Source organism: Schistocerca nitens, chromosome 4 (assembly GCF_023898315.1).
Source record: "Schistocerca nitens isolate TAMUIC-IGC-003100 chromosome 4, iqSchNite1.1, whole genome shotgun sequence".
Taxonomy (NCBI): domain Eukaryota; kingdom Metazoa; phylum Arthropoda; class Insecta; order Orthoptera; family Acrididae; genus Schistocerca; species Schistocerca nitens.
Window position 1 is genome coordinate 401,792,715 of NC_064617.1, and position 22,413 is coordinate 401,815,127.

At 37.3% G+C, this 22,413-nt stretch overlaps 1 protein-coding gene across 1 annotated transcript in view; it reads left to right on the forward strand.

Annotated features, from left to right (window-relative positions):
• LOC126251823 (solute carrier family 22 member 7-like) overlaps positions 1-22,413 on the forward strand; it is a 134,470-nt gene that overhangs the window by 106,786 nt on the left and 5,271 nt on the right. The window contains exons 7-8 of the mRNA XM_049952485.1: positions 8,867-9,081; positions 9,258-9,445. Coding sequence (XP_049808442.1) covers positions 8,867-9,081; positions 9,258-9,445 — 403 coding nt within the window. The remainder of the gene's footprint in view (positions 1-8,866; positions 9,082-9,257; positions 9,446-22,413) is intronic.

A 22,413-nucleotide genomic window follows, 5' to 3' on the forward strand; every position in this document is an offset into this window, starting at 1 on the left:
AGGAGATGCATTACAGTGTCATGTAAGTACCACAATTGTACAATTACAACCTCATTCTTAGAACTTCCCAATTACACCTTGTATATACAGAAGAATTACTTAACTTATATTTCTCCAAGTGAAGGAAGACTGAGTACAGATAATGCAGCAAGAAGCAGAGTCCAGCTCATCACTGACAACAAGGAAGAACTGTGATGTTTGATCCGCGACTAGATGGCGTCTGCACAGTGTCACAAGGCGAAGTGGCTCCTTGGGCAGGTGGGCTGAGTCGCTGCCTCCTGCCATCCTGTATTCTGGTGGCAGAGGGCGCTCTTAGTCCACAGCCGCTGGATGCGTGGCTCAGCGGTCGCACACCATTGCGTCCGCTGATCCCGCGCGACCACTGTCAGCGTCTAACGGAAACTTGCAATTCCGTTACCGACTGTAGAGCGCCCGTAAGGTGGTATCGATATGTGACACCACACTCGTGACCACCGCCGCCAGCAATCAAGTGGAATGGCCATATACCTGCCAAGTCTTTCTTCAGAAGGGACATCCAACTTCTGGGAGCCGTGTCACATGACCTCGCCCACAGTCAGTGAGCCCTACTAAAGGCGTCTTTGTTGCCTTAAAGGCATTCTTGGTTAACATCAACTCGCCATGACCAGTCTCGATGGTAACTAACGCTCGCGACCGTTACAGCGTGTATTTTCATACTCATAGTGGCACTACTAGCGCCACTCCTATGCGAATGGCGCGAAATCTATTAGACTTCGTCTTTCAGATGTAGAAACACGCCTACCAACTTTCGGTTACGGCACATAACTCCGATTTTTTTCCCTTCACTATATATTTTAAATGGATGTAAATAGAGGCTGTATGCATAAACTACTGTATTCGTTAATAGTATGTATGCTGAAATTGTTTTTCATAAGCAATGCCATCTATTGTCCTGTTAATTATAGCGTGTATGAGTTTAATAGCAGAATTAGTTGTTTGAACAATTGTAATATGATGAGCTACTAGTTTTACCCTTATTTCATTTTTAAAATCCGTCAAATTTGTTATACGTATCTGTAAAACTACTATATGTAAATAATAGACATACTGCTGCACTCTTGCCTTCTTTTTGGTAACTCGACTTAAGGGTACACGCAGTACCAGGAATCAGTCTGCACTCGACTGTTGCCCACAACAGATTACCACGTACTATGCACGCACATGCTTAGTACATGCAGTGTTTTCAATATGGTATATTTTTATGCATGGTAAGATCTCCATAGATGATTCAGTAATATTGTGTAATATTGTGTAATAATGTGTAAACATTTGTTGTACCAGTGATACTGCGCACATTTTCCATTTAGCCTTCGAAAATGTATGATCGAAAGGCTTAAGGCTGCCATTCAGTAAACACTGTGACGAAGGCAATTTGTGTGCAACATGGCCACTACGTCTCTTACTGCATTCCTGCAGATCTACAATACTATTGACATATCGGTGTATTTCTATGGCTTCCCCGATGAAGCGGGCATGGGATTTGTTCTCCAAAGCGAGAAAATCTGTTTCGGTGAATGTTATTATTTTGTCGGTCTCACAAAGCGCGTGCTCCACCACCGTCGGTTTCTCCACTTGTATTTGTCTGAAATACCTTTTATGTTCGGAGATCCTGACGTTCATAGATCGTCTAGTGATTCCCACACAGGCTTTTCCACATGTACAACGTATGCAGTATATTCCCGACATTTCAAGTAGAAAGTTTTTTGTCTTTTCCCAATATGAGACACTCTTTTAGTCTTGGAGTGGTGTTTGCGGCGTATGCGGCAGATTCGTCCGTCCTCTGGGTATGTATGACAGAAAGGGTGTTCCTATCGGTTCTTCTTCTGATGTGTCGTCTGGCCGAGTGTTGTTCTTATTGTAACTGGTTGGAGTGTCCATTGCTCTACAGAAAGTTTCCGAAGTATTTCATTTCGCTAAACACTTGCCCTTTCTGCTTCTGCCTCACGGCGAAAGACCGACTCATGTAAAAAGGACTCGCAACATTTCTTTGAGAAGCTGAAGAAACTACAGCTTGGGACAAGCGGCATGCCTGCAACACTACTAGGCGACATTCAGTCTCTGGATAGCAGTGGTCACATTGATATAGGCCATCAGTGTATTTATGATGCATCCCTTTTTGGAAATGGCTCCACGAGTTTACGTGAAACCAAACAAGAAGCTGTTGAAATAAGAGAAGGAAATAGCGAAATAATCTCTTTGCCTGGGCTAGTCTGCTCCTTAAGTTCTTTTCGGCTCGGTCATCATATTTTCTATTGCTCCCAAACATATTTCTTTCCATTACTCTCTATGCTTCCATTTTACTCAGAGAATGTCCAAACCATTTATCAGGCTCTGAAATACATTTCCACTTCTACGTGTATAGGAACGTCATTTGCGTCTCTTATCGCTGACATTCTTTCACTCTGAGTTTTAATCCCACTTCTAAAGACTGCTTTTGTAATATATAGGTTGAACAGAAAAACAAATAAACTGCATCCCTACATTACGCCCTTTCTAACACAATCGCCTCTCAGTCAGCAGTCCATACTTATTGGTTCACCTTGTTTCAGGTACACTATGTGACCAAACGTATCCCAACATCCGGCTGAAAATGACTTACAAGTTCGTTGCAACCTCCATCGGTATTGCCGGAATTCAGTATGGTGTTGGTCCACCCTTAGCCTTGATGGCAACTTCCACCCTCGCAGGCATACGTTCAGTCAGGTACTGGGAGGTTTCTTGGGGAAAGGCAGCTCATTCTTCACGGAGTGATGCACTGAGGAGAGCTATCGATGTCGGTCGGTGAGGCCTGGCACGATGTCGGCCTTCCAAAACATCCCAAAGGTGTTCTACAGGATTCAGGTCAGGACTGTGTGCAGACCAGTCCTTTACAGGGATGTTATTGTCGTGTAATCACTCCACCATAGGCCGTGCATTATGAACAGGTGCTCGATAGTTCTGAAAGACGCAGTCGTCATCCCCGAATTGCTATTCAACAGTGGGAAGCAAGAAGGTGCTTGAAACATCAATGTAGGACTGTGCCGTGACAGTGCCACCCAAAACGACGAGGGGTGCAAGCCCTCCACACGCTGGCAGATGATGTTCACCGGGCATTCGCCATACCCACAACCTGCCATCGGATCGCTACATTGTTTACCGTGATTCGTCACTCCACATCACGTTTCTTCACTGTTGAGTCGTCCAATGTTTACACTCCTTGCACCAAGGGAGTCGTCATTTGACATTTACCGGCGTGATGTGTGGCTTATGAGCAGCCGCTCATTCCAAATTAATAAGTGTACACCAGATGTCGCTTGGATTCAAAGAAATAAAATCGGCAGAAATTGAGAGTTATGCCAAATAAATTAGCAAACGACGGAGCTGATCCTCCTTGGTACACAAAACGTGTTAGAACACTACTCCAGAAACAACGAAACAAACATGCCAAATTTAAACAGACGAAAAATCCCCAAGATTGGTGATCTTTCACAGAAGCTCGAAATTTAGCGCGAACTTCAATGCGAGATGCCTATAACAGTTTCCACAACGAAACTTTGTCTCGAAACCTGGCAGAAAATCCAAAGAGATTCTTGTCGTATGTGAAGTATGTTAGTGGCAAGAAACAATCAATGCCTTCTCGGCTCGATAGCAATGAAGATGCTATCGAAGGTAGTGCTGCCAAAGCAGAGTTACTAAACATAGCCTTCCGAAATGCCTTCACAAAAGAAGACGAAGTAAATATTCCAGAATTCGAATCGAGAACAGCTACCAACATGAGTAACTTAGAAGTAAATATCATCAGAGTAGTGAAGGAACTTGAATTACTTAATAAAAGCAAGTCTTCTGGTCCAGACTTATTCCAGTTAGGTTCCTTTCACAGTATGATGATGCATCAGCTCCATACTTAACAATCATATACAACGCTTCGCTCGACGAAAGATCCGTACATGAAGACTATAAAATTGCACAGGTCATACAAATATTCAAGAAAGATAGTAGGAGTAATCCACTTAATTACAGACCCATATCATTAACATCGAAATGCAGCAGGATTTTAGAACATATATTGTGTCCTAACATTATGAATTACCTCGAAGAAAACGGTCTATTTAAACACAGTCAACATGTGTTTAGAAAATATCGTTCCTGTGAAACACAACTAGCTCTTTATTCACATGAAGTGTTGAGTGCTATTGACAAGGTATTTCAGATCGATTCCGTATTTCTGGATTTTGACACTGTACCACACAAGGGGCTCGTAGTGAAATTGCGTGCTTCTGGAACAACGTCTCAGTTATGTGACTGGATTTGTGATTTCCTGTCAGAGAGGTCACAGGTCGTAGTAACTGACGGAAGGCATTGAGTAAAACAGAAGCGATTTCTGGCGTTCCCCAAGGTAGTTTATAGGCCCTTTTCTGTTCCTTATCTATATAAACCATTTGGGAGCAATCTGAGCAGCCGTCTTCGGTTGTTTGCAGATGACGCTGTCGTTTATCGACTAATAAAGATGAAGACAAACTGCAAAACGATTTAGAAAAAATATCTAAAATGGTGCGAAAAGTGACAGTTGACCCTAAATAACAAAAAGTGTGAGGTCATCCACATGAAGCTAAAAGGAGGATGTTAAACTTCGGTTACATGATAAATCAGTCTAATCTAAAAGCCGTAAATTCAACTAAATACCTAGGTATTACAATTACGAACAACTTAAATTGGAAGGAACACATAGAAAATTTTGTGGGGAAGGCTAACCAAAGACTGCGTTTTATTGGCAGGACACTTAGAAAATGTGACAGACCTACTAAGGAAACTGCCTACACTACGCTTGTCCGTCCTCTTTTAGAATACTGCTGCGCGGTGTGGGATCCTTACCAGATAGAACTAACGGAGTACATCGAAAAAGTTCAAAGAAGAGCAGCACGTTTTGTATTATCGCGCAATATGGGAGAGGGTGTCACAGAAACGATACAAGATTTGGGCTGGAAATCATTAAAACAAAGGCGTTTTTCGTTGTGACGGAATCTTCTCAAGAATTTCCAATCACCATTTTCTCCTCCGAATGTGAAAATATTTTGTTGACACCGCCCTACATAGGGAGGAACGATCACCACAATAAAATATGGGAAATCAGAACTCGTACGGAAAGATATAGGTGTTCATTCCTTCCGCGCGCTCTACGAGATTGGAATAATAGAGGATTGTAAAGGTAGTTCAATGAACCCTCCGCCAGGCACTTAAATGTGATTTGCAGAGTATCCTTGTAGATGTAGATGAAATCCAAGCTTCCTCACCTCCCGCCTAGCTGTCATAGTACTTTCAGTGGATCTAATGCAGTTTGGAATTCCTATGTGATGGTCTGGTAGAACTCTACCTATTAAACATTACGACCCTCTTCAACTGTCGGCGGTCTCTGTCAGTCAACAGACGAGGTCGGCCTGTACGCTTTTGTGCTATACTTGTCCCTTCACGTTCCCACATCACTATCAAATCGGTAACAGTGGACTTAAGGATGTTTAGGAGTGTGGAAATCTCGCGTACAGACGTATGACACAAGTGAACCCAATCACTGACCACTTTCGAAGTCCGTGAGTCCCGCGGAGCGCCCTATTCTGCTCTCCCACGATGTATAATGACTACTGAGGTCGCTGATGTGGAGTACCTGGCCGTAGGTGGCAGCAAAATGCACCTAATATGGAAAACGTGTTTTTGGTGGTTTCCGGATACTTTTGACCGCATAGTGTATATATTTTATATCACGTCTTCGTCTATATGGTGTATCTACTTTTACTAGTATTTCAGGGGCCTTTCATAACTTTACATTGTCGAAAGCTTTTTCCATGTCGAAAAACCCAACGAAAATATCTTAGTTTTTATTAGTTTTTGCTTCAGTACCATGTAAAACGCCGGATCTCCATCTATCGTGCCTTCAAATAACTTAAACCCAAATCCGTCCTCATCTAACAGATCTTCACTCTTTATTCATTTTTGTGTTTTATTCTCGTCAGGAATTAGCATATATGAGCCGTGAATCTGTTTATAAAATAGTTCTCTCATGGCTAGCTCTAACCGTCTTTGAAATTGTTTTGTTCGTATTCTTCGGAATTTTCGATGTTATGCAACCATTATTATACATGCTGCAGTCTAACTTCTTCAATCATTTTGATTGGCACTTCTTCTAACGATTTTAGCTATTATGCAGAAACATAATCTACCCTCTCTGCCTCAACAGATCCCAATTCTTCCAAAGCTCTGCGAGACACTGCCTCTCAGTGGATACTTACATCCTCCTATTCGACACTCACTTCTTCTTGTATCACGTTAGGGAACAATTATTTCCAGTCATAGACGCCCTAATTGTCTTTTTCCGTCCGTCCACCTCCCCCAATGGATTAAAGGTGGAATATGTTTTTTACTGTAAACGCTGACAGCTTTCCTTTCAAATTTTGCTAAAATCATATTTACTTTTATAAAGGCAGAACTCGTTCCTCCGACGTCCTTTTACTTTCCATTCCTTCAAATTCTTGTTGCAATCGTCTAGCATTAGCTCCTTTATACGAAGGGGTGCTGAAAAGTAATGCCATCGAATCATTTACGTGTAAATTATTAAAAACTTCGGAATGAAACAGACATTATTAACATTCTACGTCTTTATGCTTCATGTTTACATATTTGCAGCATTCTCCCCCTAACATGTAACACCGCTGTGTGTAACGTAACTGTGGCGGTGTCTGACAAATAGCGTGCTGTAATCGAGATTCGAATTCGAAGAGTTCGTCCACACGAATTGTGCTTTTTGATATTATCGTGACATGCATGCAATTTTTGCTGATGCATACCAACACTCAGCACAACACTCCTTCAATAAATCAAATATAACGTTGCTCCCTTGCGTTAACTGTAAAAAGCTCTTGAATCTGCACGCGACTGATGGGCATCTTATAATTTTCACTAAAGTATAAGTAATAACTCCAGTATAAGGCATTTTAGAAGAGTAAAGTAACGTGACGGACATATGGCAAAACTGTATTCTTCTTGTAAAATTACACTACTGGCCATTAAAATGGCTACACCAAGAAGAAATGCAGATGATAAACGGGTATTCATTGGACAAATATATTATACTAGAACTGACATGTGATTACATTTTCACGCAATTTGGGTGCATACATCCTGAGAAATCAGTACCGAGAACAACCACCTCTGGCCGTAATAACGGCCTTGATACGCCTGGGCATTGACTCAAACAAAGCTTGGATGGTATGTACAGGTACAGCTGCCCATGCAGCTTCAACACGATACCACAGTTCATCAAGAGTAGTGACTGGCGTATTGTGAAGAGCCAGTTGCTCGGCCACCATTGACCAGACGTTTTCAATTGGTGAGAGATCTGGAGAATGTGCTGGCCAGGGCAGCAGTCGATCATTTTCTGTTTCCAGAAAGGCCCGTGCAGGACCTGCAACATGCGGTCATGCATTATCCTGCTGAAATGTAGGGTTTCGCAAGGATCGAATGAAGGGTAGAGCCACGAGTCGTAAGACATCTGAAATGTAACGTCCACTGTTCAAAGTGCCGTCAATGCGAATAAGAGGTGACCGAGACGTGTGACCAATGGCTCCCCATACCATCACGCCGGGAGATACGCCAGTATGGCGATGACGAATACACGCTTCCAATGTGCGTTCACCGCGATGTCGCCAAACACGGATGCGACCATCATGATGCTGTAAATAGAACCTGGATTCATCCGAAAAAATGACGTTCTGCCATTCGTGCACCCAGGTTCGTCGTTGAGTACACCATCGCAGGCGCTCCTGTCTGTGATGCAGCGTCAAGGGTAACCGCAGCCATGGTCTCCGAGCTGATAGTCCATGCTACTGCAAACGTCGTCGAACTGTTCGTGCAGATGGTTGTTGTCTAGCAAACGTCCCCATCTGTTGACTCAGGGATCGAGACGTGGCTGCACAATCCGTTACAGCCATGCGGATGAGATGCCTGTCATCTCGACTGCTATTGATAAGAAGCCGTTGGGATCCAGCACGGTGTTTCGTATTACCGTTCTGAAACCACCGATGCCATATTCTGCTTACAGTCATTGGATCTCGACCAACGCGAGCACCAATTTCGCGTTACGATAAACCGCAGTCGCGATAGGCTACAATCCGACCTTTATCAAAGTCGGAAACGTGATGGTACCCATTTCTCCTCCTTACACGAGGCATCACAACAACGTTTCACCAGGCAACGCCGGTCAACTGCTGTTTGTGTATGAGAAATCGGCTGGAAACTTTCCTAATGTCAGCGCGTTGTAGGTGTCGCCACCGGCGCCAGCCTTGTGTGAATGCCCTGAAAAGCTAATCATTTGCATATCACAGCATCTTCGTCCTGTCGGTTAAATTTCGCGTCTGTAGCACGTCATCTTCGTGGTGTAGCAATTTTAATGGCCAGTAGTGTATTTTCCAATCGGCAGTCTGGCCCTGCAGTTTGGCGTTCTTATTAGTGTTGACCAAATCTTCACACAAACATGTGTTATGGTCAAGTGATGAGAAACGTATGTAGTTCAACCACGATATTATTGCACTTGGCCGTTACCGGAAACACGTGGTGACATCACAGTAAGCAAACTCAGTTGTGTTTAAGCTAAACGAATCGCATTGTCAATGTTTTCATGTAAGTTGTGCTTATACCATCAACTCTGATTACGCACTTACCTACTATAATGCAACCGAAGCTGCCTCACTCCCAGGTGCAATAATATTATAACCGACTTGTATATTAAAAGTGTTATATTTGACGAGAATAATTTCAAAATATAATTACGGTAACAAGTTTTCGTATTTTCGTTTTACAGGTCAGCTGCTTCGTTTACTGTTTTTACCCTACTTTTCAGCAACAGTAATTTCGGAGTGAATCCATTTGTTGCATTCATAGGAAAAGGATCACTGCAACTAGTTGCATTGTACGCGGGTCACGTTGTCGGAAACAAGTTCGGGAGACGGGTAACTCAATGTTTGGTGCTAATGTCTACTGGTTTCTTCTGCATCATTCTCGTATTCTTAACCACAGGTAGCTCTTTGTTTAATCCTTTCTTGCATGTTTCCTACAAGAAAATGATTTAGAAATATGTTCAGGGGAAAGGAAACGTTCAATATTTTTAGACTGTACTTTACAAGCGATTTCGGTAGTCTTTAATTTATACAGATTTAGTGTTTTGTTATTTCAATGAAGTGACTCTTTTACAGGACATGCAACCCAGTGGATCATAACTACATTTTCGCTGATGCTACTGTTTTGCTGCGAGTGTTCGTATTCACTCTCAAACCTGCAGAGCTTGGAATTACATCCAACAAGTATACGACAAATAGGAATCGCAATTGAGTACGTCTTCGTTCAGTGCACTCTGACTGCTGCACCTCATCTTGCTCACTTGGTACGTACCCGCACGATTTATTACTTAAAAATAATGACAGCTGCCCGTATCCAGGCTCATACAGTGTCCTCTATTGTAAACATAGTGATGTGAATGGCATCCATTTGAATTATTAGAATACCTCCCAGTGTAAAAGTAGACTCTTCATTCTCGTACTAGATCTGTGCAACATGAAAATTCATTCTGTTCTTTAAGATTCTTGTCAAGTTTTTTCTTTTGGCAATATAAATTTAAAGTTCCCCAAGGCGTCAAGGTACAGCCCTTCGTTTGCCCTAAGCAAATTCTCAATGTCGTTGTCAGTACTAGTGATTTCATGTTTGTGCGCTGATAAATGCTTACTTAATGCAGTTTTACTTAGCGTGAGGAGATGGCATTGAAGCACGTTTCAAATATCAAATCTGCTGACGAACCCCACATCCCAACGAATTTTCAGTTGCGAAGACAAATTGCACGTTAGCTTTACGTAGAGACCTTTAGATTTTTTTCAAGCTGTGTCACGATAAGCCATTCTTATAAAATGGCACTTCTTCCTTAATTTAGGTTCATGTCGCTGACGCTTAAGTTTATTGTGTTTGTGCGAACTGTAGAATTACCACACCCATTTGCTACCATAATCTACTTCAAGATCACGATCTCCTTGCCAAGGTAGTCGTATCACCCTACTTAACAATGAATGAAAATTGCTTTCTTACACCAGTTAGGATGACATGATGCTGCAGAGATTATAGTCTCGGTGCATGTGGGTTTTCGAAACATGCCGAATTTGTGTTTACAGTTAGCTTTTGAAATGGTTAAGTCAAGATAATTCAGGATATTATCGTTTTCCACTTATAATGTAAACTACATTTCGGATCTATGGTACACATCTTCTCAGCCACCCGTCTGATTTTACTCCTTCCCATGGAATAAAATTATACAGTCATTGACATCCCTCTTGCAGTAAAGACGCGACTTTTAACTACTGGATATTTTTGTAAAAAGTTAATTTCCAAGTCGTTGAGAAAGATTTCTTCAACAATACCAGGAAGACTGTTACCCATAGCCACTCGCTCAACCTGCTGTAATGCCCTGTTGTTAAACATGAAGAAACTGGTAGATAGTGTGAACTCCAGAAACTTAACTAGTTCTGAAATTTCACCTAAACTGGTTTTATTACACTTGAATAAGTTGTTTTTAATTATCAGAAGTTTCTTTCATCAGTAAATTACTATCAAATTCTTAACATCAAGCTAAGCTAGTACCGTATCATGAGATATATCTATATCTTTAATTTGATCAACAATTTCGTAGCTTTTCTATAACGTTAAATGTATCGGGGAATGTATACATGACTCTCAGTCATTTTTTTAAATTCATTGAGAAGGTAGCTAGAACAATCCAGTTGTTGACAAAACACTTCAAGCAAAAACAAAAAAGAAAGAAAAAGAATTCCGAAAACGTCCATTATTTGGAAGTCAATGATGCTATAATTTTATTCCATGAGAATGGGGAAGAATTTAAGGAGGTGGCTGACAAAATGTGTACCATGCATCCGAATATACAGTTGACTCTAGAAATAGAGAAGTCATTATCTTGACTTAATCATTTCAAAAGCTAATCGGATCACCAAATTCGTCATCTTAGAAAACTTACATGCACTGCTACTATAATCCCAGAATATTGTGTCATTCTAAGCGGTAAAAGGAAGCCTATTTTCACTCCACGTTTTGTTAGTTGATACGACTGCTTTTGGCTCTTGATGAGGTAGATATGGAGATCGAGGTACTGAAGCGGATTGTGGTAGCAAATGGGTACGGCAGGTCTATGGTTATGTGCACACTCAATTAATTAAAGCGTTCACAACATGAACCTAAAAGATTAATAAGGATGAACTGTTACTTAGTCAGCTTGACTTAAAATGACACAACTTCTAATAAAATAGAAAGGTCCCTACATACAAGTTGCCTTTATAACAGAAAATTCTTTGAGATTAACGGTTAGACAAAACATTTCACAAGGAAAGAATAAATTCTTACACTGCGATATTTATAAGGTCACGTCTGATGACAGTCAAAAGGACTGCATTGGACAGGTGGGACGAACATTTAAAACGGCTCTAATGATTACATGCTTACTCAAAGTAAAACTGACCTATGTACTCATTTATTAATGCACAAACATGAACTCACTAATATAAACAGTAACTTGGAGGTTTTGGTTAGTGCAAGCAAAGAGCTGTACGTTGACATCAGTAGATATGTATTGGGGTTTCTGCCCCAACGGTTCCAGATCATAGAATCTATTCAAATCCATTTATCGAGCCTATGAGACCAACACCACTTAGCTAAAGGAACAAGGGCATGATAATGAATACAAAATAAAATCAAGAAGTAATAGTCATCACAACAGGAGAGGAACTATTTCGTTCAAGAACACCACCAAAGTAGAAGAATTAAAGGAACAAATAAGATACAATTCAAACCCATTAAAATCAAAGTATTGCAACTCCAATTGAAACAAAACCAAATCTAAATATATAAGTCACTTATAGAAAAATCTAAATCAAATCGTAAGTAAATACAACACATCGATATGAAGACAAAAACTAAAATAAAATGAAGAACTAAGAGTAAACACATCAAAACAGTTGGCCGTTACCCTTCTTTCAATGAGTTTTTATTAACAAACAAAACAGAAAACGAAGACCCTTACCTATAACGAGAAAGAACGAACCCAGTGAACCATGACCAATAACATTTGTACATTAACAGTTGCTAAAGTCCACAACAATGAAATAAAGTCGAATAAATACAATACAAGCAGGATGAATAAATAAAAGAAACAATGAAATACAGTCGAATAAATATAACTGCACACATCAGAGCAATGACAATACAACCAAAATAAAATGAAGACACTTGCACACTCCGTGGTAAAGATGTGACTGATATACTTGAATAAACAGACACAGGTCAAGCAGTTAGCAAACATGTAGACATAGAAAATAATAAAACACACGAACAAGTGAGACCCAGTGAAACACCTGGTTTGCCCAGTCAAAACTGAGGGTCTATCCAGGCAAAAACGACGAGTATAATTTTAACGAAAGAAGAACTATTTTTATTAACCAGTTGGTTTATATTCTCTAATTTTAAACTAATGAATTAATTAAACCCCACCAAGAAAATCCAAAAAGGCGCGCTTCATTATTGTTGTTTAAGACGGCGATGTATAGATTAGAGATTACGTTAAACCTAAATACCGAAAAACATACACACAAATAACGGAGAACAAATTGTTCCTCTCTTCAAATAAACAAACAACAAAGGGTAGCAATTCGCTACTCTCTTCAAATAAACAAACAACAAAGGGCAAAAAATTGGAAAACGTTTGAAGAATTAAAGAGTCTATACTGTAGACTCTCTCCTAGCTCAAACAGTCTATACTGTAGACTCTCTTCAAAAACACATCCTGAAACTATCTTTATCAATGAACCCGGCTTATATTCTATAGTTATAAAGCTAGTATGAAAGAAGCAGATAAAACCATATGCAATGAAACACGGTTCTCTTTATAACCAGGGAGCAGTGAAACATGGCCTCCTTTAAAAAGAACAACCATAAATAATTCAAACTTGCCAAAACGGCGGGGTTAAAACGAAATGAACAAGTTCACAGTACAAAAATGAAAGAAAAAGAAATCAAATCTGAAAATCATTCTCAAAAACGGCAAAAACCTTCGGCGCCATGGAAGAAAACCCCAGAGGGATTTTTTCAACTTCTCTTTATCTCATCTCTACCCTACGGGGTTTTTTCGAAGTCTTCTCGTAGGCTAAGTTCCATTACCAGGTCGTCTTCCAGTGACTTGATAGTAACTGTCCTTTCGCATCTGTCAACCGTCGTCTTTAATTGAGGGGGCAGAGCTCCAGACAGCAGCGTCTTGATGAACGATGATCCCCATTGCTTGGCTTGGCCAGACCCAACTCCCAGCCTGGGGCAACCAGGAGCTCAAGCAGTACTTTGCAGTTTGTATATATAGTTGGTATTCAAGTGATAAAGTACATTCTAAAAGCTCTACTTTCATCAGCTTATTCTGGACGTAAATATATAATTTCCTTCACGTTATTATATTTCATTTAGAGAGACTAAATCTATAGCACATGTAAATGTTAGTATCAATAAAGAAAACAACATTTAAAAATACCTAATTTGTGTTTAAAGTGAAACACGATCCCCTAGTAATTAAATGGAACAAACGTGAATCCCATCTGTTAACGGAAGCTCGAAGCTAGTACATGTCTCAGCTTCCTGTTTCAATGTATGAATCAGCGCCGCACTTCTGTGCGAGACAGCGAGGCTAACAAGGTCACTAGCTGGTTGCATAATACACAGTGCAAAAAGCACGCCAAGGCTGACAGCTATCGTTTCCTCCTATGATTACACAGCAACGTTGTAGCGCCTCTAATTAAAACCGGCTCTTATGGATACACCCATAAAAACATCGTAAACTAAACTTCACAAACAATTATTTACAAACCCCAGTCCATTTTCCTTTTTGTGTACATAACACCAGCGATACCAGCCGATGCTAACTTTTCATTCCAATCAGAATCTTTACTAAAAACAGTAGCCAACACTTTATCTTGTAGGACTTTATCTGACTCATGTCTCTTACTTAAATCTTTATTCTCGTGTTAAGCTATATCGTGTTCTTTACAAGCTTCATCTAACCTACTAATTCCTTCATCTCCACTTTTTAATCGTTCTTCCAGCTTTGTAAATGGACCACAGTAGTTATAACCAGGAAAGTGAAGCTCATGCATTTTAAGATTATTCAAAGCCCAATTAACTATTCCTTTGCCATATTTCTTATTTTCCCAGAAGGACGGTGGTAACATGTTTAAGAATTTTATAACGTATGATATACCTTTAGGGCTATTAATCACAAAATCGTTAAACTTCAACGTTAACATTTTCATTATTGCAACTTTCTCATTTCGAAAATTATTGTTTCCTGCTTTTTCTTCACCATCAATAACAGCCACATGATAAATTAAGTCTCTAACATCGTTCATCCAAATGTATTTGATTGGCAGCTCGTTATATTCTTTAACAAAACCTTTACCTTTTTTTGATCTTGGAGTACTAGTTTCAAAACTTGATTCTGAGCTACTATCGTTTCTACAGTTTTTTCCTAGAATGTGCTTAATTATTGATTTGTATTCTGCCCCTCTACTCCATCTAGGCTTCCCTTTACAAAAAATGCGTTTGATTCAAGTAAGATTTCTGTGTAATTTTGTAAATCATCTTCATCAAATTTATCATCAAGATCGTCAAAAGTAATATACTTTTGTTTAAGAAGATTCATTAATCTGTCAGTGGCTTGGTATTCTTTTCTTTGTACAATTAAATAATTATAGTGTCTTCCTCCAATAGTTAATGTATCAAATTTTACAGGTTCATCACCAACGTATTTTTCAGTGCCAATTGATTTTAAACCAAAAATTTAGTCATTGCAGTTGTTCAGGTGTCCCAGTAAATGCGAATCTATGAAAGTTGGATTTTGTTTCGGTTTTGGAGTTGCTAGTCCTTCTGATTCATCATCTTGTTGATAATCATAAGCCATTTGACTTGCTATGTATTTCATTTCACTTTTCTTAGTTTCTTCATCATAATCACGAAGCATATAATCTACGTCCGATTCGTTTAATGTTCTATTGATTCCCAAACCTTCACTTGTATTAAATTGAAATGGAATAACGTCTTTACTTTTATTCTCAAGAGCTTTATCTAGTTTGTTTTCAAGTCATTCACCAAGGTTACCAATTGCATCAATCACAGATTGTTCCTGTTTTTTGTATTTGTCATATTCATCAACTCTTTTGTTTGTAAATCCTCTAAACCTATCCCTTAAATATTCTCTCATTTTAATTGCTTCTCGTGTTTTATTTACATCACTAAGATTCTTCATTTTACTAACCATTTATTATACAAAATAATAAAACGTAAACACAACGTAAATATAACGTAAATGCAACGTGAAAAAACGTAAACACAACGTAAACGTAACGTGAAAAAACGTAAACGTAACGTGATCTTGAAACTTTTCTGCTTCTGGTTTCTTGTTCCCTAATTAATTAGTGTTTACCAGGTTATTGCAAGCTTGATGGTTATATAACCATAAAGCACTCATCTTTCAATTGGTCTAACATATAATGAGAAAAGAAACGTTAGACTAAATATTCAAGCTGAGAGAGAACAGTTATAAAATTATTAACTACTTGTGCGACTGTTTCAGTTTGTTTTTTGCATTCTATTCCAAATGTTGAGAAATTACAATTTTTCAACTTTAACCAATGTGATTGTAAACTCGTTAAAAAGGAATACTTTGCCATTTTTAAAGAAACGCAATAGCCTATCAACATACCTAAATACAGCATCAATGTTTGTGAGTATGCCTGGGAAGTCTCTAAGAAACCTGTATATTTTAACTGTATGGTTACATTCATTCAGTTCAAGATAGTAAACATCATCACAGAAGACAAAAGTTCTCCCTGTGTACATATTTACAACCGCAATTGTTTTGGTATTCGGTTGAATTCCTGTATCAGGCAAGGTTTTTGGATAACCACTAACAAGACGTAAGTCTGGAAACGTTATCATGTATACCATGTTGTTTATAAAGAGAACAACTTCACCAGATGGACGTTGATAAATAGCAGTAATCTGAGATTTACGAAGCCATACCATTAAACCCACCAACTTACAGGGTAATGGATTTAAGCGGAGAACGTGTTGAAGGTTTGTTTTATGAACCTGAATTGCTTAAGATAAAATATCCAGATATTTGTTCGGTTCAGAAGGTGTTGAAAAAGAAAGGAGACAAAGTGTTTGTTAAGTGGTTAGGTTTCGATAGTTCTCATAACTCATGGATTAATAAATCAAGCGTTCTTGTTTAAACAGCTTTGATGGTTAATACCATAAAAGCACAAATAAATTATCTTAATTCATTATATAATAAATGGATAATTTGATTGATTTACAGAATAACGTTTTTACATTTAAAACAAGATCTGTTAGTTTTATTACTACTGTCGAAGATAGCGATGTTAAGATATGGTTTAAAGGTAAGGATGTAGCAGAGATTCTAGAATATAAAAATACAGATGAAGCAATTAGATATTATGTCAAACTTAAATATCAAAAAACATTCAAACAACTAAGGGAGGAGCGATTTGCTCCCCCTTTAAATGAACAAACAAAAGGGAGGAGAAGATTAGACCTCCCTTTAAACGAACAACCACACACAGTTTTTATCAATGAACCTGGTTTATATTCTTTAGTTATGAAGTCTAACATGAAAGAAGCAGAAAATTTTCAAGATTGGGTTTACAAGGAAGTTTTACCATCAATAAGGAAGACAGGTCATTACCAACTAACAAATAGAATTAAACAACTAGAAGGAGAGAACAAACAACTAAGATCAAAAGAAGCTACCCCAGCGCATATTACAGCTGTTTTAAAGGCAGCAACTACTCCTATTTCTTGTGATTATTTGTTTTCATTAGGTGCCGCTAAAGACCTTCGCAAAGAGTTTCTCATTAATGATGTTATTGATGATAACTGCATTGTGTATAAATATGGCAAAACGAAAGACTTATAAGAAAGAACAAAAGACCACATTAAAACGTATGGCAGTATCAAGAAGGCAGTATTAACTCTTGAATGTTTTTCTTATACCGATCCACTGTATGTAACACACGCAGAAAGTTCCATCTCTAAACACTTTAACACATTAGGTGCAAAGATTGATTATAGAAACTTCAAAGAGCTAATTGTGCTTAATAAGAAAAAACTCAAAAGGACAATAGAATATTATGAAGAATTAAATGACAAGTGTGGCTTTGACCTTCAAAAATTATCAAACAAACGAGACCGGCTTGGATCACAACCAAAACTGAAAAACATAAAAATAGGCAAACTCAAAACGGAAACAGAAATGGAAAGGCTTAAACACAAAAACATCTTATTACAAAAGTAGCTCGAGGCTGCGTTTGAAAGACAGTTATGAAAGGTTAGGTTTTACATGAACACTGTTAAGCTTGGGCTTTAATGGTTAATACCATAAAAGCAGATGTGAAACAAAGATTTAAACCTAAAAAGCAGTTACTCACTATCGCTAATTTCTGGTTCTGAATGTTTTTCGTTTGATTTTCCTGTAAATTCAATCTTGTGAAAACTTCTATTATCACTTAAATTGATATAATTGTTCTTTACCATCGTTAATTACTTTTTTGGTTTTTTATCAAATGCTTCAATGTAACGATCAGGTAAAATTACCTTGTAGTCGTCTATGTAAACGACGACCTTAGCTCAAACTTTAGTTTTGAGTAGTTCAGTCTTTCTGATTAATAGTGTTTCGTTTAGTGGAAGTTCATTTAGGGTCTTGAATGGGATATTTGGTTTACCTATTTCATTTAGTGATGATGGATTCCTTTATCCTATTTATTTTAAGAGTAAAAATATTTTTTAATTTCATTTTTGTATTTGTGATGTTCAAGGTGAAACCAGTTCTTCTTGAGTATCATACTGATCATAAGAAATAGTTGGATTATCAAAATCAAATTCATCATCAGCAGTTATGTCATTGTTGATGTTATTGTTGGATTTTCTTATAGTATTTCTGCATAAAGGACAAGTGTTGTTATCCTTAATGCAGTAAGCATACACTCAGTCCAAAATGCATGATTGCACAAGGTTTTAAACGTTTGAGTTTTTGTTTCTTTACATACTGGACATTCATCTGAGTTCTCTGTCGCATTTAAACCAGTTTAAAGTAACAACAGTTTGTTCTTGAGGGATGGGCTAACATGTTTATTACGTCTTAAGAATAGAACCATTTCGAAATTGTTTGTGATCTTCATTAGGGATTTTTCAGAGAACTTTCTCTCCTCACAGCTCCATATAAGATCATCTAAATTTGAACCCCTGTTTTCAAATTCAAGAATAAAACTTTCACTCTTATCATGTAAAAGTACATCTCGCCAACAGACTCTATCTTGATATTTTCATACTAATGGTTCGTTCAAAAAGGGTGAGGCTTTTGTCCAATTAATAAGATCATCAAATTCATTTACAAAAGGTTCTGTGAGTACAATCCTTTTACAAGAGAGAACATTCCAATCTAAGTATTCTCTGAAATTTCTACAGAATTCAATAGCTCTTTTTGTTGTATGCTTTTTTCAGTTGTATGCATCACTATAGTCTTTCCAATCAATGTTTTCTTTCAATTGATTTAGGAAGTTTTCAGACATCTTTCCTGCATTTTATCATGAGTATGTTGACCAGCTGGTATATTGTGTTACACATTCTTGATGTTTTAAAACGAAATCTCGGTTGAGATAACGATATTGTCTAATAAAAAATTCTCTTCTTCTACACATTATGTCCCAATGAAGTTTTTCAGCATATTTGTCAGCAATATCTTCATGAGTGGGTAAAGTTGTATTCTTGATAAGGAGATCCAATCGATGTATTTCTTGAAACGTTTGATGAATGAAAGTGATTGTGTATAATAAGAAGTAATGTAGTGATTGTGTATAATAAGAAGTAATGTAGTTTCCTAAACAAATAAATAGAATCTTTGGACAGATTCTTTAGTTGGGATACCTGTGCCTTCTTTTTTCCTGATAGGTTATTGAGAACATCGATTACTATACCTTTAAACACAGGGTTTTGAAAGTAACGTACAAAATGTTCAGGGTTCAGATGTTGGATCAGTTGTTTTATAAGGTTTACTTTAATTCATAACGTTTCTTCTTGGTTGTTCACTGTTTTTTCGTCTTCGTTGGTTGTTTCACCTTTGTTGGTTGTTTCTTCTTGGTTATTCTATATTGCTTCATCTTGGTTGTTTCTTTGTTGAGAAGTGTTAATCAAGGTTATAAGATCAGCTTTCCTTAGCTTCGAATAACCACTAATTCCTTTCTCCCTACAATATTGTTTCAGTTGGTTTATCGTTCTGTTTTCTATTGCAAACTCTTCCCTTTGATTAGTTATCGTTGAACTTGTTTCATATAAGTTAATTAAACTTATTAGATCTACTTTCTTTAACTTAGAGTAACCACGAATACCGTTATCTCTACAGTACTGTTTAAGCTCAGTTATAGTTTTATTTTCCATCATATATCGTTTATTATATAAGAAAATTTTTATTCTTTCAATTTTTATCTTCATGAAAAATAAATTAATCATTTTTAGCCATTTTTGAGGGTCTAAGTGGGAACCACATGGTCTTTTTTATAAGAACCACCTATAAAAGCACTAATACTAAAACACTCACGTACACACTTAAATACTAATAAACATAAATGGAAGACTTAAATCTGGCCGTTTATTATTTATTTAACTCTTGGTCAATTTTATAGTGTCCCCAAGGTAATGTGTTTATTCCATTTGGCAGTATATATCGTTTGTCATTTTGTAACTTAGAGCAAGTTTGTTTAATTCAATTGTATACAGTTTATGGTGTTTGCTCGGTATTAGTTTCGTAGACTTGTAAATCTCGCATTGTTGTGTTAAATGGTCCTTATAGTCATCAAAGTTTAAATCTTTCTTCACATTGCTTGTTTTAATTCCTTTCGCTTTCTTAGTTTCTTTGTCATAATATTTTATCGCATACATTTTTGAACTTAATCCAACAAACTCTGTCATGATTTTGCCTGATAGTTTATCTTCCATTTTACCTAAGACTTTCTTATTAACTACGGGCAAGTTGTGTATGTTCTTCTGCGGATAATCGCTTGTATCAAAGTGTTCAATCATTTGTTTCATATCTTGGTAAAAGTCTTGTGTTCTGATGTGGTAGACAAAACTGTCAGTATCCTTGTAGCAAATGTTTATGTTTTCTCCATATTTGGGTTTCATTATGTTGTAGTGGAAATTGTAGATAAGTTCTTTGGATAATTCTAGAATGCCCATTCCTACATATAACAGTTTGTTAAAGAGAACTTTAGTCTTGTTCATGTGAACTATAACTAATGACTCAGTAAGAATAGTTCGATGGAAGTTAGGTTTTGATATGAGTTTAAGACACTTCTCAGCATCAGCCACAATTCGTATGTCAACTCGCTTTCTAATGTTTTCCAGAGTTTTTCCAAATACGCTGTTGTTCATTAATTTATAAAACTCCTTTTCGAAATCGTTGGTTGCCTTCGTTCTCATTTCTGTATTTAAATCTATATATTTCTTTAACCAAGCAGACTGTTTAAACTGAATTACTCTATGTATTTTCATCAACTTTAATCCTAGTTGTAGACATTTCGGAGATTTCTGTAGTGAATGACATACTTTTATTTGTTGTGTAGCGTTCCTAGAAGTTTAGGTATTTAGAATTTGGAGGACACATGTTTTCTAAAGCTAATGGGAAGTCTTTGTGTTGATCATGGAGTTATTTAGGGTATCCTAAATCAACTTCCAATATGTAGCCAGTTTTACTGTTCTTCGGTATTTATTCAATATCAAGATCTTTTATCTGTTGTTTAGTTAGCCATGTAAAGTCTTTGTAAGGCAAATATTGACTCATAGTCCATCCATATAAATTATTTGCATCAAGATAGGCAAGGTAACTACTTTCTTTACTTGGATTATAGTTTTTCATATATTTATTGTTTGCTTTAGCATATCTTTGACAGCATTGGGAAGTTCCTCCTCTTACACCTTTTTCAATCATTAGGATCATATCATAATCAGTTATCATGTCCAAGTATATTCGAGTCATTTTTAGCAAAGCATCCCAAGCCAACCCATGAATTGTGTAATACCATGCGGGATCTAAATCATAAGCGCTCATGCATGTAGTTCTAAAGCATTCAAACATATCAGCTAGTAATAACACATATGTTTTTAAATACAAATCATGGTAGTCACCAATGTTATTCATATCAAAATGTTTCCAAATATTTTAGCATGTTTATTATCTTTGCTCGTTATATCTGATTGTTGAAGGCTGTTGTAAAAGGATTCTACAGATGGAAGTTGTGTTTCTTTAAACTTGTCTCATGAATCCATTAAAATCGTAAGGGTATACTTCCTTTTGACTTACAAGTTTTAATTAAACTTCGTTAAAGTATTTTCTTGTGTGAGGCATTTGCTCTGGTTTAAGATTATTAGCTAAAGAGGTAAGAGATTAGGACATAAATCTAAACGAGTCAACAAACCTTAACTTAATGCCTTCTTTAACATACTTAGTAAATGATATGTATTTTTCTTCGTTGTTTGAAATAAGATCTATTTCTTCATTTGTGCAGACTAATTCTCTGATAAACAAATGAGAATCATAGCCACTAAGATTATGCATAAACACTGGAACGAATGTAGGTAGTTTAAGTTTAAGGTATCAATTATTACATGCTGGTGCTATAAACTGGCTGGTAAGATGATCATGGTGTCTAGTCTTGTAATTTTCAGTTTATATTCTCAATTACAGTATAAACATGATTCTGAACTATCGAATAAGGCTTCATCTTCGTCAGTCATTTCTAGAGGTACAACACTTTTATATACTTGGTGAATCTTCTTGGCCTCTTCTGTTAGGTCTTCAATAAACGTCTTTGATGCTTCTGGACCTCTGTACTGTTTATATTCGGTTAATGTTTCATTTATAATAACATGGTAAGCGAAACTTCATGGTTCATGTTTTTGACATTTTCTTGTTTGTTTGGTAGGATTGTGACTGTTATGATCAATTTTACAGTTTAGACACTCAAAGTCAGCATAAATCACATATGGTAGCCGCATTATATTTTGAATGTTCTTAAAGTAAATTTTTGATCCCTCTTCTGGCATTAGTCTTTTCACAGCAGCATTAGCACAACAGTGTTGGATGTGATTGTTATATTTTGTTTCACTGTTAAAGTGTAGCATACAACCTCTGCAAATGTACATCTTTTCTTTGTGTTTACTTACTAGAGCAGAAATTAGATGAGAAAGGTT